The 26323-nt window shown below is 41.2% G+C and overlaps 1 protein-coding gene across 3 annotated transcripts in view; it reads left to right on the top strand.

The window, feature by feature from the left end:
• The window catches only part of creb5b (cAMP responsive element binding protein 5b), a 53252-nt gene that overhangs the window by 3943 nt on the left and 22986 nt on the right, over positions 1–26323 (top strand). The window contains exons 1-6 of one of the 3 annotated variants that reach the window (XM_049584197.1): positions 3289–3409; positions 9284–9361; positions 9715–9808; positions 12646–12767; positions 14198–14355; positions 26114–26240. In XM_049584197.1, the coding sequence (XP_049440154.1) occupies positions 9308–9361; positions 9715–9808; positions 12646–12767; positions 14198–14355; positions 26114–26240 (555 nt within the window). In that variant the 5' untranslated portion in view covers positions 3289–3409; positions 9284–9307. Of the gene's footprint in view, positions 1–3288; positions 3464–9283; positions 9362–9714; positions 9809–12645; positions 12768–14197; positions 14356–26113; positions 26241–26323 lie in introns of those variants that run through there. The other 2 variants (XM_049584196.1, XM_049584198.1) reach the window with 2 other exon arrangements.

Here is a 26323-nt window from a genome sequence, read left to right on the forward strand (position 1 = left end):
TGTCTCTTTGTAGTCATTTTGCATCTCTTTGTAGTAGTTGTGTGTCTCTTTTTTAAATTTTTTGTCTCTTTGTAGTCATTTTGCGTCCCTTAATAGTTGTTTTGTGTCTCTTTGTAGTCATTTTACATCCCTTAATAGTTGTTTAGTGTCTCTTTGTAGTCATTTTTGCATCTTTTGCAGTTTTCAGGGCCCTTTTAATTCTGGGGCCTTGTTCATTTAGTAATACAGGTGACAGTTTTCATATTTCACATCCTTTGCATCATTTGCGTCATTTTGTGTCTCTTTGTAGTTGTTTAGTGTCTCTAAGTGGTCTTTTATGTCCCTTTGTGGTTGTTTTGCTGGTGGTTGTCTGTTTAGTCATTTTGTGTTTCTCTGTAATCATTTTTAATCTCCTCCAGGTCGCTACATATCTCTTTGAGTGACATTTTGCGAGTAAAAGCCAGGGGGGGCCCTGACACTTTGGGCCCCTGTGTCGTGCCTGGGAGGCCTGTTCAGTAATCCAGCAATGCTTAAAATGGGCAATATAGAAATGTACCTGTAGTTTACAAAGGGCAAAGAATTTAATAGATGAACTTATAGTATTTAATTAGAATACCCTTTAAAGACTTTTTGCAGTACAATATATGTGCTTGTTTGCCATATTTTATGTAACGTTACACCGTGGATAACCAAAGATATTTTTTAGAACTGAAGATAACATGAAACTGAATGTACAATCTGCCATGGCACTTGTCTTCCGGAGGTGTTGTAATGTGGAATGGCATGCAGATGCTCCAAGAGCCCAACATTTCCATCCCTGCAGGCACAACTCTCTCTGCTAAAGGTATGAAGGGCAGGAAACAATGTTTTACAGAAACATTCCATATGTTTGAACACCCACTTTCCATCTTTGATTGTTGCATGAAGTAAAATATTTATGAAGGTGTTTTATATTATTTTGCAAATTGAAATCCTAGATGACACTTTTGTTATTTAGCCTCCTTCACCTTTTGCACCTGCTGCAACAAAGCACGCTCGCTGGTGCTAATCTTTCCAAGGTGATCTTACTCAAAAGCATTGCACAAAGGCATAATAATAAAAGGTTTAGTATAATATAGATCAAATCTGCTTTAGTGTAGGTCACTGACCCGAACTGTATCGGCTCTTTCCAACCTTAATAGTCTGCTCCTCTGGGAGCATAATGTTTGGATTGGTTGGGAAATATATTGGCAATAAAGAGACAAAAGGATGTCATAAACGTTGATTAAAGCTCTGGTTAAAAGACAGAGGCGGAGAAGCTCTGAGTTATGAGGGCTTTTCAGACTGCGTTATTGTTTCAGTGACAGAGCTCTTAGTGCGTCTAGTGGAGTGGTCGCAGGCGAGTGGTAAACATTTCTCAATGTGCGAGGAGTCATTAATCCCTGCAGCCAAGGATGGCTTCACTACCGGTGTCTGTGGCCCAAGAAATCACAGCCAGTTGGCACCAGCAGGTCACACAGAGCTCCAACATAAATGCTTTGTACTCCAAAGCTGTTTAAATCTCCTCAAATGTGCTGTAGCTAAGGCACACATTTCAAAAAAAGGCAGTGTGGAACAACTAACAACGCTCAATTCATTTGCAAGTGAAGCTGTTGATGATGCATGTAAGGTCTGCCAGGTTATGGCCCCTTTGTGAGAGATACGCTTTGTTAAAGGTCCAGTGTGTAGGATTAGGGGGCATCTGTTGGCAGAAATGGAATATGATGATCATAATTACATTTTCATTAGAGTATAATCACCTGAAAATAAGAATTGCTGTGGTGTCATTAGCTTATAGTGAGCCCTCCATATCTACATAGGGAGCGGGTCCTCTTCCAGGGAGCTTGTCCTGTTGCACTGCCATGTTTGTACAGTAGCTCAGGATAAACACACTGGCTCTAAAGAGGGCATTTTGCATTTTTTTTTATAGTGATCTCAAGGCCACTGTAGATTCTCTGACGGGGAAAGGGAGGGGTGAGCAGAGGGGTATTCAGTTGGTTGCAATCTGCAACCTCACCACTAGATGCCACTAGATTAGACACACTGGACCTTTAAAAAGTAAAAATAAAAGTAAAAATAAGTTTGATTTGACCCTCAGAAAAGAAGGCAGTAGCAAAGGAAGTGAATTATTAGGGCCTTGAGAGTGACGCCATATATGTGACTTTGATGTGAAATATGAAAACTGTCACCTGTATTACTAAATGAACAAGGCCCCAGAATAAAAAGGGCCCTGAAAACTCCATGTGCTAATTCAACTGAATGATAGGTAGGTCCTGGTATGGTTTCCAATCTTGCTGTCCTGTCTGAAAATGGTGGTTTTGACGTTTTCGGACCTTCCTTATCTAAGTTTTGTGCTTACCATTACATAGTACAAAACCAATTTATGTTTGATCAAATTACCACACAGCAAATCGGACACCAGGTAGTATTCCATCCTAGGAAAAACTGTACACATTCCCCAGAGGGAAGGCAAAATTGGGGGTTAATGGTGGCACAGCAGCTGATTTTTGCTGCAGGGTCCGGTAGCAGGTTAATCCAGCCATTACTGTCACCACATAATAGACAGCCACCTGGATACACAGGTGGCAAGTCATAATAGCTTAATACTGCATAACACTTGTGACATGAGTATCCTGGAGTGTAATTGTAGTTTAATTTCGCCCTGGGAAATATTGTGCACTGTTGTTTCTGTGTATTTGATTCATCCGAAAAGGGGTTTTCACAGAAGGCAGATTTCACAGTAAGAGAAACAGAGGTGCTGAATTCACACCCTTTTGGTCACACTTACTGGGACACTTTAACCTTAATTGTAACACCTGTGTTTTTATGGACAGGTCAAAATGTCTGAAGTAAAAATGCCTATTTTAAAGGAAAGTTTTCCGTTCTGAGTTGTTTCTTTATTTATCACTGACAAAGGAAAGAGAAGGGTGCAATATATATCAGCCTGTTAATGCAGGGCAAATTAATTATCGTAATGTTTCCAGTATGCTGCTTGAAATTTGTTACAGTATGTGAAGTCCCAAGTATTGTCTTTGAAGTGATGAAGTGTGTGACTGAAACTCATTTCACACTCAGTGAACTGATGTCACTCCGCTCATGGGACAGTTATCAGTGAAGACGCGGTGCAGCGCGCTCATTTGCATGCCTGATTGGTCAGTACTGGAGATCCAGCTTTGCACCACACCCACTCCAGGTCCAGCACTGTCCATCCATGCCTCTGGATGTGCATTTGCAAACTCCGCCCCGCTCGCGCCGCCTCCAAGCGGACCGCAATGATTTAGAAGTTCAGGAATCCCACGTGACGTCACCCGGGGGTGACGTTATGCTTCTCTAAATAGATCGTATTGTAATCTTTTCTCAGTCCAACGTGGTTTCTTCTGAGAGACTGCTTCACATTTTCTACACTTGTTTGGTAAGTTGAAAACCTCACGCCACCATGCAGAGGACCGTGCACGCGCCCCTGCAGGTTTGTTGTGTTTGTTAAAGACGATCCTTGTTACTTTTTCTCCTGCTTTTTCTCATGCAACAGCTTGTTTAGTTGTTCGCTTCGGTCGAGATGTTGTTTTTTTCCCTTTTGTTCTCAGCTCATTTGCGCGTGCAAGTGTGAGAGGAGACGGGTCATGTTAGTTTGGTGAGAGTAGGTGCATTGTCATCTCACTTCGGTGTCCGTGCGTCGGCCTATCTGTTGACTGTTGTTGAAGTTGAACGCGGAGACAAGTGCCGCTGCTGCTCGGTCTGTCAGGTAGCAGCGGAGGCAAGTCTGCAGGAATTCATCTCGTCTCCGACTGAAAACTAGGCTACAGTCCGGGTCATTGCAAAGGATGATTCTCGCTGCACTTCACACTAAGTTGGCACTTCTTCCATCTTTTGCTCCACAGCTCAAAGCTGCATCATTGCCATGCCTGTCCCATCTCGGGATACGCAGGGCCGGCGTTGGTCCGGGACTCTCTGCCTGCGTGCTGCTGCGGTTCACCAGTGATCGTCTGGAAAATGATAGCCTGGTGCTTTTTGCTGTCATGCCATTTACAAAAAGAAAAGAGTGATGCTCCTGTTCCCTTGAAATTTACGTTCCCCCTTTTTTCTTCTGAACGGCAATATGACCAACATTACGTCATTCTGCAGGCCAGTCGATATTTGATTAACCGCTGAGATGTTGAGGGTTACTTTCAGGAAGGTTGTGCTGACGAGGCGCGCTTAGTGGCTGCACGGCTCGAGAGAAAAAGGAGAGATGTTTTAATCATTTGATTACTCTCCTCTGACATTATGTTTATGTGACAACACTATCAATAACCACTTGTTTCTCATGCGCGCTGCTTTAGATTAATGTGGAGGCTTCCGGTTTTATTATGTGCCTTTTAAGTGGCTCTGTTAATAACACCTGATAATAAGGCATTTAAGTTTGATGATGATGGTGGTTAATTAAATTAATGCAGAGTGACATGGACTTTTATTTTTTAAAAGATGGTTTTGAGAACAGGCAGCTATTATAGGATACTTTTATAGAATAAAGTGACGTTTTATGAAAGCAACAGTTTGAGAAAAAGTTTGTCAGAAGAATGAGCTTCACAATTTCCTCTAATTTTTTGCAAGAAGAAAAAAAAAATCAATAATCTTTTAAGACTGAACAAAGTTAACAATTATGATTTAATAGTTATAACAACAATACATGATAAGTCAGTTTTTTAGTTGTACGAAATCTTATTCTACTGGAGTCTAAGGGTCCAGGGTTTCTTTTAATATGTGGGGGGTACATATGAAATGTAGATATGAGGGTCCTCGGGCAGAAAATGTCGAGCATCACACACTTAATTTCTTGCATTCTTGTGAATTTTTAAGCACCTCCTTATGCCTTTTCTGCTCCATTTTAGGGTGTTTTAATTGTGTGAAAATAAAAATACTGGGGGGGACAAATGCACATGTTCTAAATGCTGAAGTGAATGTTTCCCCTGCGTCCCCCCTGAAATCTTCACCTTTGCTGAAGTTAATAGCCAACTCAGGAAAATAAACACAAGAATATAATAATTACAGAAATTAATACGAAACAGAAAAGACTGTAAAGTCACTAACTGAACTTACTGGATAACTTGAGTTATTTAGTAACCTTGATGCAGATCCAATTCTTCAAATATTTTGCATAATGTTCAGCGTAATTGCAGTCCAGTGGCCCATTGCAGTAATGAAATGTGACCTTTATTTGTTGATGGTTGTTGCATGTGCTCAAGGTGAAACATTCCTGTGGTAATGATTGCACTAATGCAAGAAGGGGTCGAATAACAGCAATCAACAGTTTGGCCTCACCATAAGTGTCATTATACCTTAAAAAATCTGTTGCGCTTATTTTATTTTGTTTACGTGTTCATTTTTTAATCATTTCATTCTGGGACTTTTTGTGAGGATGATGTGAGTGCCCTACTTCTTTGTGCTTGTTATGAGTTTACATGTTGTGGAAGAGAGTGGTAATTGATAGGTCTCAAGGTTTACATCACAGCAGTCTTTTTTGTCATGCATTCACTTCGAGAGCAGAAGTTCAGGGCAGACATTGTCTAAGAAGGCCATGTTCCCCGCCTCAGGCTTCGTTGTGATTCCACCTTGAACTTGTGCTGTCAAAGGCCCAGGCTAAGGGGAGTTGGAGATTTGAATTGCTGTGCATGTTTGTGCTTGCTTTAACCCCATATGCCTTTGCACCCCAGCCCCTCTTTTCCTCACCATATTGTTCAAATTCTAATATGTGGCCTACCTGGAGAATTCCTCCCCAGCTCCTCTTGAAATTGAATGCTGGACCCTAATCCTTCCCCTCACACACATCAGGATATAGTTAATGTAAAGTGTAACCAAATTTCCTCCGCTAAACTAAAACATCTATATCAAATGAGAGCCAAGTGCCTCTTCCAAGGAAAGGGGCGTTGAGTACTGATAATTTTAAGTGTGAAAGCTATTGGATAATTCACAGAGGCATTCGCAGAATTAATGGTTAAAAGTTTTATGCATCATATGGTTCGAATTTCCTGGTAAATGTGATGAAATGACCAAGTCCCATTTTAGAAACAGGAAGGTGAAAGTAAAAGTTTTGCCTCTGCTTTCACAGTCATGGACACTCTTTCTTCTCCTATTCCTATTAGTGCTTTCGGTGATGTCAGTTTTGGGGATTTATTGTAGAGTCTTAGATTTGAATGAAGTGATTCAGAGTCATACAGGTGTTCAAGAGGAAAGCCTGGTGAGGGAATAGTGCAAACAGCTGAAAGTTTCATGTAACTGTATTTGAGATGAATGTGGTCTAAAATGTTGAGAATAATCAGCGACATGTCCACAGACTTTTCGAAGCACAGCTTCTTCAGTCATACTCGCCATCACCCTTTTTCTAGTTTTGGTTGAAGGCTAGGATCAGCAGTGTTAGTCGTGTTTGTTGTGTCAGAGGAAACCAGGTGAGTTTTTAGGGGCCCTGTAGAAGAGACCAAGTGCACTGGTGACAGAAAGAGAGACCAGGGCTCATTGCTCTCTGACAGAGAGACCCTGTCCAGACCCTGTTCTGCAGGCTTGCTCATGAAGTACAGCTTGTTAGGAAAACAGCACTGCTTAGCATAACACAATATTTGAGTGTTTTGACTGTGCTTGAGGAAATAGTCTGTAGCTCTGAAAAAGACACACATGTACATGGTGTATGAAGGTATTCATGCTCGACACGTGACATGTAGCAGTGACTTGAATTTTGGGTTTGTTTTCGTGAATTGATGATGGTGGCAGGTGAAAGTAGAGGAGTAAACTTTGTGTTGACAACAAGTTTGTGAATGACAACTGTTGGGTGCAGTGTCAGTTAAGTTGTTCCAGTCCTTGTCAAGAGCGCACATGATAAACAAACACTGAATGGTGATGATTAAAATATTGGCTTCTTAACAGACCCCTTTGAGTTGTTTTGATTGATTGTAGCAGGAGAAAAACAACAGAAAACAATGTTAACTTTAGCTTCTTAATCTACAATTTCTTCCATTAAGTTTTACTTCTGTGGTGCCAAATAAAGATGCACCATGTTTTTGTACACCTACGAGCTTTCCTACTTCACCTAGGCACAATTCAAATAGTTTATAAAGGCTTAATTTATCTTTTGGAGTACAAAATTGGTCTCTATAATCCTCAGCACCCTGGACATTCAAACATCACAGCACTTATGGGGCCTTCAGGTATGGAGTCTGAATATTTATTGCCTGTTTGCATGTCCCGTACCGTTAGACCTGTACGTGTCAGTGTAAAGAATCTTCTGTGGCTTAAAGATAAAGACGGTCTCCGGGTGCTGTGCTGTGGCTGGGGATTAGTAGAGACTACTTCAATACTTTTGTCCTCACTTAACATCTGTTAAAACATCTGTATCTTGGGCATCTGTAGAACTGGCATGTGGTGACTGCTCCAAGGTTGTTTGTCAGTGATGAGGATAGTTTACACAGCAACGATAAGACCCTGAAACAAGAAATGCACTGTGATGCAATAGCCAGCAGTCACTGAACATGAAGCCCAAAATAATACTTTTTCTATAACTCAATTTACTGAGTACAATTATTTAAAAAATAAGTTAGACTTGTATCTGTGTCAACACAAACATCCTAATGAGAAATGCTTAAATAAAATACAGAATTAATAAAACAATTATTTTAAAGAGGAAGTCACTGATTAAGGACTTAGTAAGATAAGTGCCAGCTGTTGGCACTTGGCAGCTTTAATACTCTTTGCAGTCCCTAAAATGTGTGTGGTTTTTATACCAGCTATACTTGTTGCATTGATTACTATTTCATATAAAAATATAAATATATTTCTACATTTTCTGCCTACAATAATTGAACAATATTGCTGTAGACACTGTTTCCAGGAACAAATATGTAAGCTGTTGCAAAAGTTGGTATAGATATTTAAATGTGTGAGAGGCATCACATGCATCAAATGCCACGATTGATTAAAGTGCACATCAGAGTTTTTAAATGCCATGTCATTGGTTTGATCTTGAGAAGTAATTAAAAATGCACCTGTTTATTCTCTGGTTTTTCTCTCTGACATCCTGTCATAAATATAATTAGGCTGTTTTCAATTTATTTTTAAAGCTGAATGCAGAATGCATCTTTATGTGCATGATTTAGTTTCTGTATTTTTTTTCTAGGTATTTACAGAATTTGTTGGCTTTTAATTTTAATGTGACTCTGGTTTCATTTTATTTTATTTTTTTAAAAGAGCTCCCCTCTGCCGGGAATGTTTGTCCTCTTTGGCGCTCTAAATTATTAAAGCATCTAAAACAATAACCAAAGCCATTGCACATTTGACATGATGCATTGCTTTGGCTGTAGTGTGCTGAACAATTACTCACAAAGCACAGATTTGGCAGTAGTTGCAAGTAAACAAATAATTTTAAAGTTGTGTTTAGAACAAATAAAGTGCCCCTTGTATGTATCCGTCAGGCAACGCTGCTCTGCCACCCCTCCCTTTCTTTTTCTCACAATGAGATGTCCACTAACTGAAAACCCTAATTAAATCCTAAAATGATGACTGCACGACTGAAATGTGAAAACAGAATGTAAGTTTAAAAAAAAGAAGGTATTTGATGTCTTTTTAGTGCCTTCCATTTAGAGTTCACTTCATCTCACTGCATTACTAAATTAGTGCAAATGGATTTTTTTACGCTACTAATGAGGAGAAATTGTAGTTTCCAGATCAGTGCCAGATGTGTTACACCAGACTGTGTCACTTTGTGGTGACAATAAACATTTAAAGACACCTTGCTGGAACTGTGGTTTCAGTATGGTGTTGGTGTTTGGTCAGACATTTCAAACATAGTTTATCGTGTCATTGTTTCCATCCAAATTGAATCTGAAACACATTTCTATTTTTCCTAGATGTGAATCTGTGCATCTGTTGGCCCAGCAGAAATGAATGTTAAATGAGTATAACAGTAAATTTAAGAGTGTCATAGAAGTACATCACTTTTTGTCGTTATTTCTGTTCATGACTGGCTTCAGAGCAGATAATAGTTGATATGATTATGTGTAATAAATACAAGAAAGTCCAGTGTTCACAGTCCTTTTATAACCCAGAGTCTTTGCCTGGATGTCATTTTAGTGGATCCTTTATTACTGTAGTGTGAGAAAGCTGTTTATTACTGAATATAACCACACAGCTGTTTCAGGTGCAATGGCAATTTTTTTGTGTAGCGTGACACAGTGAGTGTGTTTTTCCTCTTGGAAGCAGGCAGGGGAAACTCAAGTCATTCACTTCCTCTCTCCGCTTTCTCCTTTTGTCTTTGTTTTTGCAGTTTTATGAGAAGGTGGCCAGAGTGATGAACTCAGACCAGGAAAGGCCGTTCGTGTGCAACGCTCCTGGCTGTTCTCAGGTAAGTGTGTTGAGACCAACAACACAGCACAGTGTGTACGCGTGCATGTCTGCCTGTAATATGAAGAGGTGTACATTGAGGAGGCCTGAGGAGTGGGTTACTGCCTCACGCATGGGGGAGAAACAGAATAGCATGGAACTAAGTGCAACACAAAGTGTAAATAACGCTGCAGGTGTTAAAATACCTATAGAAAAAAGTGCTATTTGAAGTCAACACCAGGGTCTTTTAGGATAACGAAGAACAGCAGATGCTATTTTGGGTTAAAGCTTCAGTGTACAGGCGTATCTGTGTCAGAATGTTTTTTGTCTTCTACACACAGTTCTTACAATTCTACCTTTAAAAAAAATCAACAGCGATTCCCCACGGAGGATCATCTAATGATACATCGACACAAACATGAGATGACCCTTAAGTTCCCCTCCATAAAGAACGACAACATGTTATCAGGTGAGTTGCGGCTGCATCAATACAGACGCACACCCACTACCTCAGCAGGGCTCACAAGAAACTCGTAGCTCATTTGCAGGTGTGTGCCTCAGTGACTCATCCTCAGACTCACTTGTCTATCATCAGAAAACTTCACGGCATGTCTATACCAGTTGTTTACAGTAATGTAAATCATACGACACACATCACCTCGCAGCTCAGCTTTACTCCGTCTATACCACTTACACGCACTTCAGGAGACGCTGACGTATGACTATAGTCTTCATCACGTTAAGCTACAGTGTGATTAGTGTTTGCCTATCATCAGAGGTGTCCTGATCTTACTATAGAAGGAGTGGGAGATGGTTTACAGAGGTTTTATGGATGCTGCCTCAGGTGACATACTGACGGGCACATTAATCTACAGTTCAAAGAAACACCAAATCATAGATTATGTACTGAATACACAAGTGTCAACCCAAGGCCAATCCATAAGTATAGATCTCCGTTCCTAGAAACGGCCAGGCCACACTAGATGACAGCACCAGCCACGCCGCAGAGATTGTGTCTTCTTTATTATTTACACTCAGCGGACAGCGGGATCGGATTTTCTAGGCCGGGTGTTCTTATCGTCTGAGTTACAGCTCTGACCATTTCTCTCATTGAGACCTTGAACTCAGGATGAAATACTCAGTGCTTATATAGTGAGTTACAACTCATCCACACATGGTAACAAGCTCTAAGCTGGTCACCAAAACCGTCTTCTCTTTAACTTATAGTGCTATAATTGTTGCCCTAGAGTTAACCTCCTGCTCCACTGACTCATAAGTGTTATCCTCACCTAAAAACAGACATTACATGCTTTTTATTAATAGAACTTGAGTTCTCAGAAATGGAAAACGTGTATTTGTAGTAAAACTGTGTTTTGGGCACACAGGTCATGATGAAAGTTTGAGTCAATCTCCAGTCTAGCCAGAATGGATAAACAGACCATGAAGTATGCTTTTAGCCTTTGAAACAAGCCTGATCCTAAAATCACCTTCGACTGTCTGAAACCTGATCTCTGCGCACCCCCCACAACGTCAAGTTGAATACCACAGCTCAACAAATGAGACCCCCACTCAGTAGGTGGGATCTGTGCTTTATCAGCTGAAATGGGCTGTCAAGCGCAGTATCTCTCTCTCGCTAACAGAGTGGAGGTTATGTTTTCTTAAAATCATCTCAAATATGTAACAACAATGTACATTCTTTACTCTTCAGTCTTTATGAACACCTCCACTGGCTTTCTTTAAGTCTTTAAGGTCTAACTGTTGCCCACATAAATAAATGAATAATAAGAAATAAACAGCTTTTTAACATTATGCTGAAACAATGGGGCTACAAAATACAAGACAAAGATCAGCGGACAAGAGAACTGATTTTGCAGATGAAAGGTTAAACATAGAAAATTACACAAGATACAGACACAAACTGTCAGATCTGGTAAATTCAGTGTGATATCTTTGCTTTTTAATTGGTCAAACATATACTGTACTTCTTTCTAACATGGAGTGAGTGTGTGAAATGCTGTTGTGTATAATTTTGTGTCATGTGTTTGTTTGTTTAGTGCTGAAAATGAGCTTTAAGCTAACTCTGGCTCAGTACTTAAACTTAAACAGCATCTCCTGGCTAAACAGCTCTCCTTATCTAATAATATTTAGCTCGTAAGTAGATGATTTAAGTGTCATATACAGTCAAGAAGATCGTATAAAGCATATACTACAATGAGTGTTAAAAGTTAAATCATATGTTTTATTATCTAAGTGAGTCACTTTAATAGCGATGATGCTGTAGAATGATGGAAATACTATTTACAAACAGACTGTTGCAGGGATGATGTTTTTCTGTAGGCTGACATTGAGGATAGCATCGCCCTGTTCCCTTGTCAGAAAGCCTATGAAATTTTTCTGAACACCACTTTTATGATTTTTGAAGCATAAATGCAAACCCAAGAAATAAAAAGATAACATTAGGCTATAAACAGACTGCATCACGATCACATGACTTCACCGTCGCCACCACAACAAGGCTGTACAGCCGTGTTCAGTGTGATGACATTCTCTCGTCTCATGTAGCCACTTGTTAGCAACCACCTTTTTTAAGACACATGAAAGCTTCAAAATTCACAAGTTGAGTATTTACTGATGTATTTGATGTTGTAGAACAAAATGTGAAAGTCTCTTAAGCTTGTGTTAACCACAGACCTCATTTAAGGCATTTAACCAAAAACCCATTCAAAAAACCCACTGACTTGTAAGACAAAGGAACCTGGAGTGCTAAAATACTAACTCATTTCCAAGACTCATTCCTGCACCACTCTATACCATGATATTTTTCTAGCACCATGATGTAGGGGTTGTTTTTATTTTAGTTTATAATAGGTCATGGCCTACTCAATGACTACAACTCAATAATGAGACATTTTTAATTTTACCTCTCTCTACAGGACTTTTGGTTTAGATTTTCACCAACTAGAGCCGTGCCTGTGTGGTGTTGTCGTGTGTTTTGTATGTTTTTGTTGTTGATGTTGTTGTATTTGTGGTGGTGGGATGTTTTGTGTGAGTATGTACTGTCATGTGTATAATAGTGTGTTTGGTGTGGACCCCAGGGGAGAATAGCTGCTGCTTTGGCTACAGCTAATGGGGATACTAATAATTAAAATGAAATGAAACCTCAAATTGTAACATTTATGTTTCATATAATACACAGTCCCCATAATTAAGCATGCTGCTATATTCCTTGTCCTTTAGTGTTTTGTTGTCCATGATCAGAAGTTGAATTCAAAGCTAAAACTTAACAAACCTCTCCTTGACTTGCAGACCAGACACCCACGCCAACACGCTTCTTGAAGAACTGTGAGGAGGTGGGGTTGTTCAGTGAACTGGACTGCTCCATTGAGCAGGAGTTTTGCAAGGCCCAGGAAGAAGAGGACAGTAAACAGGTACTGCAGAGTAAAGAACAAAGCCTCAGGCTGAAAAAAATAACAGAAGTGAACCCAAAGCCGCAGCCACTCAAAGGGATTAGGTCAGATAGTTGTGATCTGTTATCTGGTGCTATCATCAGTCATGTCATTAACAGCAGCCCACACACTATGAGCTGATGCACACACTTTTAATAGATTCAAAACACCTAGACCTCATGTAACTGCACTCTGCGTGCTTGTTAAAAAGCTGATAACCACATCTATGTACACACCTCTGATATTTCTGCCACATTTCTCCTTTTCATCCAAAATGTTGTTTGTCCATACACCATGTCCTGAGATCCCTATCAGTCTTGTTGACAGTGACAAACAGGGCGAGCAGGTGGAGATTTGTCATTCATCACAGATGAGGAGAAAAGAGATCAGGTTCTCCACCTGTAACTTCAAACAGCTCTCTGTGCATCTCTCAGGGAGGGAGTCTTATTTCTTCCCAGACGTACAGACAGACCCCTGAGACAACTTTTGTGGCAGCAATAAAAGACCTGGCCAGACATTCTCAGATTTGACAAAAGACGTGGTCATTTATGCATTATAGATCTACCTTGAGGCACCTTCACCTGAAACATGGGTGCTAGTCAGATCACCACAAGACAGACTGCTTATCTCATGTCTGGAGAGATGTGCAGTGCACACTGCAGCTAAGCTGTCGTCTGGGTGGTTTGGCTCTAGAGCTCGTCTGTGCTCAGGTCAGCCTTGTCTAGCCTCCCCAGCCTGTGTGGTTTATGATGGGAGGCTCTGCTAAGTCAGCAGGAGGCGAGTCGGAGCAAGACTGTCCGTGAGTGCATCGCACAATAAGCAGGGATTGAAAGCTTCAGGAAAACAGCAATGAAATATTAATTTACAGAAACAATATGAAGAGAAGTGGTTGATTTAGTTCATTCGTAAACCTTTAATTTCCTCCACTGCGGCATGTATATCTTAAGGTCAATACATGTTGTCAGGTAAACTGTTTCTAAAATGTGACCGCCTGTATTCTCTTTTCTATATTTGATAATTGCCAGCAGCTGTTTCACATTTGACTTCATGCAAAGTACTTCAACTTGCTGTTTGTTTTATGCCAAGATATGTGCATTGAGCTTATAGATATATTTTTAATTGCGGTACAGGCTTATTTTGGAACGTATATGTGGTTTACATGTAATAGATGTAAAACAAACAAACTGTCCTGCTGTGTAAACAACAATAAGTAAACCTGGTCTTCATTAGACTTTCAAAGTTTCCTCAACTCAGAAAAAGCCTGTGGATGATAGTTTACATAGTTCCTCATTACTCATTCAAACAGTTGTAATGCTTGAGTTGTGCTTTAAATGCAACCTGCTATGAAGAATGTGACACTCTTGACAGATTTCTAATCTTGTGTACTCGTTTGCTTTTCTTCCTCGCTGCAGAACATCTCACTGCACGGCCAGGCAGGCCAAGGCCAGCACCAGCAGTCCCACTCACGGATGGGCAACCATGATACCAGCATAGTGATCCAGCAGGCCCTGCCCTCTCCTCAGTCCAGCTCCGTCATCACTCAGGCTCCATCCACCAACAGACAGATAGGGTGAGTAGGCCAAGCAGTCCAAGAATCCAGCAGAACACCAGAAAGTAACAGAGAATTTATCAGACATGGAAGAGCAAGAGAAGTTTTTGTGTTTTCAGTTGTGTGAGTTTCGTCTTTGTGTTGAATGAACTGCTGACAGACTCAAAATCACGCTCTGATAGGAGTGAATCCTCTCACCTCAAGTGTGCCCCTGATATAGCGACAGCCTTAGGCTCGGCCTGGTCCTTTTGTGTCCTTGCTGATTGTCATCCCTCCGTAGTCTCTGAGGTAATGTCAGGGTTTTGTTACATTTGGAGCAGTATGTGTGTGGGGGGCTGGCGATTCATGTTTTGCTGCTCATTCAGTATTGTCCCATAGCAGAGCATGCCAAAGAGGGTCCCAGAGGACAAGATGAGGTCATTGTTGAAGCCTTAGCTGTGACTGCTTTTACAGCGGTTTAGCATTTCATGCTCTAAAATAGTTCCTTTCACTGTATGGGAATGTCAGCCACAGCCTAGGAGCTCTGTTTCTCTGATACCTTTTCGCTGCCATGCTACAGGTGTGTAAGATATAAATAACTGCAGTCTGTGTGCTGCGCTGCTTCATTGTTTGCCTGCAACGTTTCATGGTCAAGGTGCTGCATACTGTTTGTAGTGAGGCTGTGTGATTTTATAAACTCTACGTACTGTCTCGGGTCTTTTAGGGTAAAGTCTTTCCCTCAACTGACTTTTTGTCTTTATATATCAGGAACATAATCATTACCACACAAAGATTTACACACACTTTTTCCTTATGAAGACACTCCACTGACCTCATTCATTCCAAATCCCTTAACCTCAACCACCTTCAAACTTGTGCCAGGGCTTTGTTACTGTAAACCAGACCCGTGGCAAGCAAGTTAGACATTGAGATGGCTCAGTGTTAGGCCCTCGCTGTGTCGAGGTTGTCCTGTGTAGATTTACAGCTTGAGGAGCTAGTGAATATTGGATGGGAGGCCCATCACTAAGCCTGACTGACACCCCGTCAGGCTCTTTGTCGAGGACCAGGATGGAATTTCACCCCCTTGGAGGAGCAGCAATCACTGCCAGTAACAGAGACTTTGCTGGGCCTGCTTCACCTGAGTTTACCTGTCATTAAAAACTCATCAGAGCCAGTGTGGCGGTGGTTTTCGGCCACAGAGTGGCACATAAGTCTCATCTACAGTTATCTGAAGCACATTATTTGAGGCATTCCCAAATAGGGATGGGTATCTAGAACTGGTGCTAAATCGGTTTCTGATTTGTCGGCACCAAAATATCGATATGCTCCTGGACAAACTTTGCTGCCATCAGTATTCTGTAATGTTTATTCATTCTAACAGGGCTGCTCCAAATACCAGTTTGGGGGCATTGAAAAATAATTGCAATTCATCAAAGCTTTGACAGCACCTTAAATAACTTGACTATTAGCTACTTTGTTAGCATGCAGATCGTACATTAGCCATGATAGCTAGAAAAAAAAGAATTCTTTGCAAGACAGCTGAGCTGCTACTTCTAGTTTTCAGGTGTTTGGCCAAGCTCGTTGTGTATTTGTGACATACCAGTTCTTTTGGTATATCTGGGGTCCTCTTTGCAAACTTTGAAACTATACCAGCTCTGTAAGCCTGTCACATATGGTCAAACTGACCCAGTTTCAGTCGTGCTGAACTGCTAGTGATTGACATTTAATGAGAGCAAGTCTGAGTCATAAAAGTATCACTAAGTTCAAATGACCTTGTCTGAGAAACACTAAATAATTATAAGTGTTGATGCATAATGAATAATGTTGGATAACCTCATTTTAATTCATGGGATTTTTGGAGTGATGCATTTATATAAATGTATTAAAAAATAGAGCAATTGAATACTGATTTTGACATTGATTACCATGGCAGCAAAGCTTCAAAGCATTCGGGTCAGCCTTGTATTCTAATCTATCATATTTAAAATTCATTACTGCCCCGAATGATGACAAAGCTACAAGTGAGGTGATTACTTTAGACAATGCATAACTGTGTGTTACCATTCTGCACTCTCCAAGCATGGCTGACAGGGCAAAACATTCAAAAATGTGGGCTCACTTTATGAACGTCAGTTGTTTTCTATAATATTGTTTAAGTTTAGTTTCTGGTAGTGAAGCAGCATTATGGCACATCAGCACCAGGAATTTGTTCACCCAACCTTGTAGCAATTGCTCCTCACTCATTACATTTACAGGAAACTCAGAAAACAACTTGACTTGTTATTTCTGCAAAAAAAAACCCAAAAAAACAGTAATAATGAAATAACTTTTGAATCTTTTCGTGTCTATTTTTTTCACCAGAGTTTGGAGAGTAGTATCAATAAGAGCATCGATAAGTATTCGTACAGAGAACAGTTTCAATAGAATTCTAACGATACCCATCCCTATCAAGAGACACTGATATGTGCTAAAACTGCATAGGCGTCACTTGTTTACTAGGACAGTGGAATCCTCACACATGAATAGGATGAGTACATTTACACAAGAGGAATCTGGAAATGTTCACATCAGCAGGAAAATGGGTTGAGGAAACCCCTCCATTGAGAAGCAGTGCTTCCACAGGAAGCCATTAGGGCCAACCAAAGGCTCTGTGCACAGGGTCTCTCCACAGGAACTTCCCACACACAGAACAAGCCGGACACTTCACAGGCAAGCTGTGCTCTGTCGAGAGTTAGGGAGCCTACTGAAGGTCAGATCAGGGGTTCCCCTGTGGTCCTCTCAAGCGACCTAAACTGTAATCTCCAGTATATTTTGATTTCACATCCCTTTGTGAAGTGAAGGCAGTCAAAACTTGTTAATCCACAGTGCATTAAATCTTCACTGTGCAAATGTTTATGCTTAGTTTTAACCATACTAATGTCAGAGACAATTAGGAAAAAGTTATCCTCGTCAATTAATCTGCTTTGTTAGTGTGTGTGATCATTGCAGGCCTGTAAAGCTTTTAATCTTGACACACTTTATGGAGCTCTGTGGTGAATGTATCTCTGAATGAGAAAAATTCACCAAACAAAATCAGTTTAATCTCAACTCCATCTGCTTCCTTCGTTCTCGGCTGTGCTGAACGCGCAGCGTGAGCATCCAATGAATTAGGATAACAAGTCATTTTCATTGCTCCACAATGTTTACTAAAGAGCTTTGAGGCTTGGAATCAATTAGGATTGGCTTTCCTCAAGTCCATTTACTTTAGGGTTGAGCTGGGCCTGCAGCTGTGAAACCTGAGGACCTCTCTCTTTTTCTCTCTCTCTCTCCTTCTGCTCCGAGTCCCTATACAAGGTCTTTGGGGAGCTGCACTGACACAAACCAGTGTTAAAACCAGGCATAAGAAACAGCCAGCAGATCTTAATGTCACGGCTATCATTATCATACAAAGCGAAGCGGCGTCCAACAGATTTGAATGCTTTCTGCTTTTCAATTATAAACATCTGGTGCTGAGTTATGTCAGAGTTAAATGCGTTGGACATTACTAGTCAACCATGTGAGATACAACATTCTGTGGAAACCTCAACCTTTTGACTCGTAAGAGGAGATGTGCGGGTGTGGGTGTGGGCATGGGGCACTAAAAATGACATTCCTCCTTTCAGTAGAGGAACTCAGTCCAGCGTTTCCATCACAAAGCACAATCAACCTGACTGCAGCTGGTTGTAGTGAGGAGTGATTACAATCCAGATGTGGTAAAATATCTGCTCAGTTTATGATGATGTGGTATTTGAATACTTATTTTCATTTTGGCTGCGTATAAAAACAGGTGCTTATATTAAATGTGGACAGTTAGCTTAAATGAGTAATTATAGAGAACACTGAGAATTGTGTGAACCTAAAAGGTGCCATCCTCAAAACCACAGACTGTTGATGTCAGTGGTTTTGGTTTGTCACCATCATCAAATTGATTTTAAAAAATATCAAAAGAGAAGTTTGTATCGTTTTATTCTTATGCAAATGTGACATAGACAGTTTATTTTACGTTAAAGTATTCCACCATACCTGAGTTATTTTTCTTTCAGTTTTCTTCATGGAGCATTTATCTCTAAGCTTAAATGCGTCTTGCTGGTGATGTCCCACCCTGGGCATACAACTTTAAATTTGGCTGCATGATCACTGTGCAGAGCTCTGGAGGAAGTCGGTGTGCGGTTTGATTTCCCATGCTGCTTTAAATGCACAATATTTTCACACCTCAGAGCCACCAGCCACTTGTGTTCCTTCTTTTTGCCTTTAAGGGAAGTAGCAAAAATAGATGCTGATCTGCGTGCCTGCTGAGCAGCGGGGTGTCATGCAAAGCTCAAAGTGTTGGGTGACACATTTTCTGAGAACTTCCTGTGTTTTCTCAAGAGGATTTGGTGATATGCTGATTGATTATTAAAGACCAACGACTTAAAGATCTTAATTTGATAACTGCCATGCTCTCTGTTCTCTTCACTTTCAAATATTTTTTTTTAAAAAAAGCACATTTCTCTTTGCTTGATATACAGTTTTAGATAATAGCTTGCACTTTCTACAAAACGTAAAGCTAAGGGTCACATCTGGATAGCAAATAAAATTTGATTAATGTGCAAATGCAATTTGTGCATGGTCTGTCACATACAGTATAGTTTGATCCTGATGTAATATATTTAGTAGTTCTCTAAGTTGTTTACATACTACTTCTGCTGTTACAGTACAGTAAGTTAATGGTAGTGTCTTGGTGCTGATAGTCTTCATAATTTTGATTCTAGGATGCGTTGCATATCACTTTTTTATACATTGCGTAACACTTTTTCCAGTGTGTGTGATTAAAAAACTGTGCTGATTTCAACACCCATTGTGCCAGTGCCAGAACAGAGAAAGTCTCCACACCTCTGCAGAGAGTTATGGGCTTTCCACGGACAAACTTTGACCTCATGAACTTCGCAATTTAAACAAAACTTCCTTTATTATTGTTTATGATGAGATTGCATTGAGAAAGTGGTGATAAGGAGGGAGGTCTGCCCTGAGTGCAGGAGCGCGGACCTCTACAATATGCCTGAGATGCCCTCATACTCTGACTTGGCAAATGCCCCTCTCCACGGGCAACTGTGGGCAATTGTCTCAACCGTGTGTAAACTGTAGGGCTAACACACACAGAGTAGTAGCAGGCAGGGAGAAGAGAAGAGAACATAAACAAAGGTATAGAAAAACAAAGGTGTACAGTGTAATCAATTACAAAAAAGGAAGAAGAGAAAAAAGAAAGAGAGAGAATGCAGGATGTACATCTGACCTGAATTAAGATGAGCTCATTGTGTACTGCAGTGGGTTTAATAGTGCGTTTGTAGAGGAACGCCCAGACTCTGTTCCCTCTCATTCCAGCGGGGCTGTGTCATCCCTGCCCCGGGGCCACCACACATGCAGGCTCCTGCACAAGCAACTCACACACAGGGACATGCCTCACAGCTCTGGGGAGCGCAGGGATCACAATGCCGGGAAGTGTGGAAAAGGGGGATCAGAGGTGGACAGAGGAGAGGAAGAAAGGGATCAGAGGTGGATGGAGGAGAGGAAGAAGGGGATAGGAGGTAGATGGAGGGGAGGAAATGAAGGATCAGGAGGGTGGAGGAGAGAGAGAGGAGAGAGGCATTAGATGTGAGAGGACGTGGGGTTTTCTAGCAGGATGGTGGCTAGCCGGGTGGAGGAGAGGATAGAAGACATGCCTGCACAAGGAAAGGAAAAGACAAATCATGTTTTGATGAAAGTATGGACAAATCAGAGGAATGAAGGTGTGAGAAAAATGCAGTGAGATTATGAAAGGAAAGTGAAGATGGAAAACTGAATGAGAAACAGCAGGATGAGACTGACAGGCATCAGGTGGCTGCATGAGAGGAAGAGAAGTTGGTTAAGGAGCAGAGGGACAAACAGGTTAATTGATAGTGGCATTTTAGTGGATGAAGAGGGAGAAGGATGAAGTATCATTACAAGTGAAACGGGCGGTGTAAGCCAAACGTTACGACATCAGTCAGGTGCTGCTGACAGATGCCAGGTTAGCTTGTAACAGCTTATGACACAGTTTTTTCCCGGTTCACTGGTGATAGGAATGTACTGACATGCTTTTTATTCTCGTTGAAGCTGAAAGACAACCCGTCTTCACTCAGCTACAGTAAATGGCATCTAATGAATCAAAACAATATCATATTTGGTGAATAAATACCACAACACTCATGCTAATTTGCTCCAGAGTATCATCCACCACCATTTCTCAACTGTGCTTTGGCACAGCTTAACTCAGCTTGAGGCTCCCTAATATGAGGACACCCCATCCCAGATCCATCCCAGTGCAGCACCCTCCCAACAACCATCCCTCCTCTAGCCCGCTAATAAAAGTCAGCCTGTGTCGTAACCCATTAGGGCTGATTTATTTGATCAGATTCGTATTATTTCCTCAGTCCAAACCCCATGGCACTCTCCTCCCACCAGTGATTAAAGGCAGTAAATCAGGGGCAGGTCCTGTGTAGTGTTTACTCAGAGAGCCAGGCAGCTGCAAGCTGTTTGAGGCCCTTGTTTCTCCCTCTGTTTACCTCCGTTCCCATGGCGACTGCACCACCGTCTCCCGAACGTCTGGAACTTGGCCCTGGGCTGTTTTGGTTACGTTCGAAAGTTTTTAGCTGCTGTGTCTACCCAGAGCTCGCAGTGACTTCACCCAGAGAGGAGTGAGCGCAGAGATGTTGGACGAGTCGAGGAGGGAAAGAGAGGGAAAAGCGAGAGGAGGAGAGGAGGGAGGGACGAAATCTGGGGGTGGGCAGGGTGGGGGGAGGGCGAAAAGCCAAGAGCATTACATCATTGCTGGAGCAGAGTCAGAAAGGGAAGGATATGAGTCAGTGGACTGACTGCACCTCTCTCTCCCTCTTTCTCCCCACGTTCGCTCCTCTTGGACAGCAGCCAAGCCCCTTGTGTTTAAGTCTCCCAGTGCTTGAGTTGGAGTTGGGACTGTGGGGATTGGGACAGTAAAGCTTAGTGTGTGTACAGACTGCAGGATTTGTAGGTTAGAGCAAGCAAATCCAGAGGGGTTTGAGTTGAGGTGTGGGCACCCTGAGGGGTCCAGAAGAGAGTTATAGAGGATTAACTGAACAATGAGAGGAGGGGGAAACAGGAGGGAAAATAGCAGGATAACTTAGAGAAATAGACTATGGAACAAGATTTAAAAAGCAAAAGAAGGGACTCAGGGAGAGAAGAAGGTCTAGCAGTGATGTCATGGTGGAAGAGAAGGTGGGCGGGGGGGTGGAGGGGTGGTGCGGTGGTGGTTCTTGGGCGGGGATTGTGGAGGAGAGCTGGGCTGAGAGTGAGGCACTCAGTAATGTGAGAGTGCAGGGTCAGGACTGCAGAGTGTCTACCTGCTCTCCCCTGGGGCCCACAGCCCAGGCTATTATCAATCCCCTCAGTGGAGCCACAGCCTGTCATTATTCACTCACATACACACATGTTCACACACACATGCACACACAGCTGCGTGAACATGCACACACTGGCACATGCACTTATTCACACACAGACACTCAGAACATGAGTCTACTAATCCACTGCACAGTCTGGTGCATCATGTATTGACAGATGTAAACATAGAGAGCAGCAGAGAATTAAAAGAAGAAACACCTCGATTAGAAATCTTTTTTCATGCATATGGAAACCCTGCATCACAAGCTAAAGCTGAAATGATGCATTTCAATAAAGTAGGTTGATATTTAGGGCTGAAACTGACATTTATTACCTCACCAAAAAGGCTATGGTTTGTTTGTTTGTCAGCAGGATTACAATACAATACTACCGGCCCTATTATCATGAGGCCTGGTGGAAGGGTGTAGCACGGGCCAAGGAAGAACCCATTAAACTTTGGAGTGGATCCGAATCACGGGGCGGATACGCAAATTATTTTTCAATTTCATTAACATTGCAAGAAAGGGCATTTGGCCTTGGCAGAGGTCTGTGCTCCCTGAGTGCCCTTCTAATGTTGGATTACTGATTAATGAATTAATACTTTGTCAATTAATCATTTCATTAAAGAAATACATAGCCAAACACAGATTTTATAATATGGTAACAGAAAAGAAAACGTACCTCAAGTGCTCTTAAGCAGAGCAAAGAAAATAAGTTATATTAAAGAACTTTTCAGGAATATTAGTTGAAAAAACTCTGATGGATCTCTATCAGGGCAGAAATAATAAAAAAGACAGAAAACAATTAGTTTATAAAATGTCTGACAATAGTGAAAATGCCCACAAGAAGTTCCCAGAACCAAATATGACATCTTCAAATATATTGTTTGTTCCAGCCAAAAATTTTAACCCACAAAGATCCAATTCATCATCGTCATAGAAGACAAACTAAAGCAGGAAATAATTTGAAAAAGAACTTGGCAAATCAATTAATCAACTAATGTGTCATGTACCAATAAGTGAGGAAATGGACACTTTCTAACAACTTATATTCATAGTGTCTTTCTGCCTCCAGTTTGCCTCTAAAATGTCTTCATTTATCAGCAGAGTCAGCACAAAGCTGAGTTAATCCCCAGAGGAAGTACTCTCACATGTGAGTGTTGTTTTTCCACCCTCTGGACAAGCAGGTTGTGTTTGGTGTGTGTGCGGTGGTGACCGACACGGTGTTCTTCCTCCCCCTGCTCTGCTGCAGGTGACGAGCGCAGCAGTACAACCTGTACGAGCTTCAAAGAAGCCTTTCTTCTCTAGAAATCGAGAGCCTGACCTGCAACAGCCAGTGACCTGTGTGTGCGGTGTGTCGACCTCTGTCACAGTGTAACCCTGTGTCAGTGTATTTCACTGTCTTGTCTTAAATGAATGAAGAGCACATATCAGCATCTTAAAGCACTCATTTGATCTGTTAGTAATGAATTTAGAAAGTTTTTAAATTGTTACTCTCAGTCACTTTTCAGTACCCAGTTTTAACATTTTCTCATATTCTTACTCCTCAGCTTTCTGGTTGATTTCCCATAAAAGTTGCTGTGGCAATCTGCCTAGCTGGGAATATGTAACATTACTCTAAGTGTGAATGAAAGGTACAACATGCAGGCATTGTTGGCTACCGTTGGTGAGCAGTATCACCAGCGAGCCAACCACAGATTCACTCTGGCACTGTGATCATGATTTTTGTAGCTTCCTCTCATAGGATTGCTGCTTACAGTTGGCTCCTGGTCTCTACCTTTCTATAAAGTCTCAATCTCACCTGATCGCTGTGCCTAGAAAGGTCCCGAACACAGCAAAATAAGAGGAAGATGAGAAACTGCAGGCAAAGGGCAGAGTCTATGCAGATATATACACAGCCACACATTTCTAGTGGATTATAAGTGACGATTGAGAGAGATATTTTTGTATATATGTATTTTTTTCCTGCATAGCATACCTTTACATCAGAATTATTAGTATACTGTATAAAATATGTACAAGGTTATGATGGGCTTGGACATATACTGTACATTTATGAATTTGTGCATATTATACAGTTTGGTCTGCTATATAAAGATACGCAAAGGACAATACTGAAATGTCTTCAATTGTTGGATATCTAGATATATTAAATAAGCCACTTTTGAAACAAAATACTATGAATGAGGCAATTTCAAGTTGTTAAAGAGATGTAAACAAAGATTTTACAGTATAATTTTAAAAATATGTTCTCCAAAAGTTTTTCCTCTTGGCTTCTGGCAAAGAAATTGCATTAGAAATCTCATTCCACATCTGCAGTGCGAAAAAACTTCATCATGGAGTCATCATACCGAATTAAAATCCGGCAAAACAGTTTTTATGTACAAAATCAACAGCGTGTCCCTTCCAGTGCCTCGTGACTGTTATTTCATCCTATTGGATGCTGGCAGAGTCTAAACACAGAGGGGAAACTGTGTTGATGTAGCGCGCAGCTACACTGCATACCTCATTGTACTTTCATGACTTTTCCCATGTGGAAATGTTCGCAGTGTTGCTCAGATGTCATACGTGCTGTTAAATGAGTGTGATTGTGATAAATTGGGATGTTAGACGGGAATGACACACAGTCGGGATGGTAATGGTCCTGTGTGTGTGTGGAGCAATCTAAAATGTCTGGAGCGTAAATGCACATATTTAGGTCTGGAAAAATACAGGTATTTATTCAGGTGGGGGAGCATTTGCTCTGGTGCACCCCCCTCGCCCCATTTGGCCATCACTCCCTCACTACTCACTATTACGGTAATCCAGGCTATGATGCGGTCAGTTGATTATGTTAACATGTTGAAAACAGCCAACCTAAATGTTCATGGAAATGATGCTTTATTGACCAGCGTTCACCCTGATGATACTGATAACTTGATTTACTGATTCTTTTGATACAGGATATTTAAGAATCAAGTAGTGAATGCTGTTTGTTTAAGCTGTAGAGACTGAGCAGTTGCTGTATGCATGAAGGTGTAGCAGCACCCTGCAGCTGGGAATCAGTGTTCTTACAAGCAGGGGTTTGGTGGCAGTTGTATAAATGATGTCACCGCGTGCAGATGGAGTGGTCTGGCTGTTTGGACGGCTGCAGCCCTGAGCCAGTGACTGTGACAAGACTGCTGTCAATAGTTTAAGCTCAGCCCGGGCCTCATCTGTACATGTGATTTATCGATGTGGCCGTGAGTGTGGATAGGCCTGTTGGTCCGCACACGCTTTTGTGGTCACCAAGGAGGATTTTTTTCCCCACAAGGCTCCCACCACTGTAGCAGTTTCTAAAAATGATTCCCGTCATGCACGTCTTGTGGTTGTTATGACAAATATTATTCATTCATCATCTCCGTCGTCGTTATTCATCCATTGTACTACATGAAGTGGGCTTGTTTAAAGTGCATCCAAAAACTCCCAAGATGCCTCAGCTTTCAACTCTAGCATGAATACGCAGCCACACACACACTCTTTTTTTCCATTCTGACTTTGTAGCCACAGAAACAAGTGGAAACTAAAAAGGAAAGAAGTTGGGGAAAACATTTGCTCTGAAATAACGCAGATGTGAAATGAATAAATGATGCAAATAAAAGATGCAAGAGCAGCGTGGTGATCTAACACCGTAGAATTAAATAGTCCCAGGGTTCTTTTCGGGTTAAAGCATTTTGTAAACCTCTGATAAACCTGGTTGTAAAAACACATATATACTTACACATAATAACATACAGTAATACTTTATTTTAACCCTTTAATATTTATGAGCATAGACTAAACAGGGAACGAAATGTTTATAACACATTGTACTGTATAGTTGTAAGCCAATATATGGGGTATTTATTGATGCATATGTCAACAATTATAACTCCTCCTGTGAAGATCAATGATTGAATGAACATAACACAATTAATCATATAAATATATATTTATTCTATTAACTTAAAGTATTTATTTATTTATTCATATCATCCATAGCAAAGTATTAATTAGTTCTGCACTGCTCTTACTGTCAACCACAATTTTGTGCTACCTTCATAAGCATCTATCTATCTATCTATCTATCTATCTATCTATCTATCTATCTATCTATCTATCTGTGAGGGTGTTTGATGTGTGTGACCACATATTTTTAGATATGTTTACGGCTTCATTCACAAGCAGTCACTATGTTTTTCTACACCACTTGCAGATGCTTCACAAGAGAAGTTATACAGCTAACACCCTAGAGGAGGTGTTGTTTTGGTTCGATGTTGTTACATGATAAAACCCAGAATAACAATATTAGTAATCTGTAACAGTGCAAAACCTGAAGTTTTCTCAGTGTCTGTATCTCTGTGTCCTCTCAGGCCTGTCCCCGGCTCTCTGTCCTCACTGCTGCACCTACGAAACAGACAGAGACAGCCTCTGCCTGCCTCCATGCCTGGAACTCTGCCAGACCCGACCATGCCTGGCTCCTCTGCTGTGCTGATGCCTGTGAGTACAACAACAGCGCACAGAGCACAGTCACTCACGGACGCACGAACACATGCAGTCACTCACTCATATGGGACAGCAGT

The sequence above is a fragment of the Epinephelus fuscoguttatus genome, linkage group LG8, assembly GCF_011397635.1.
Source record: "Epinephelus fuscoguttatus linkage group LG8, E.fuscoguttatus.final_Chr_v1".
In the NCBI taxonomy this organism is placed as follows: domain Eukaryota; kingdom Metazoa; phylum Chordata; class Actinopteri; order Perciformes; family Serranidae; genus Epinephelus; species Epinephelus fuscoguttatus.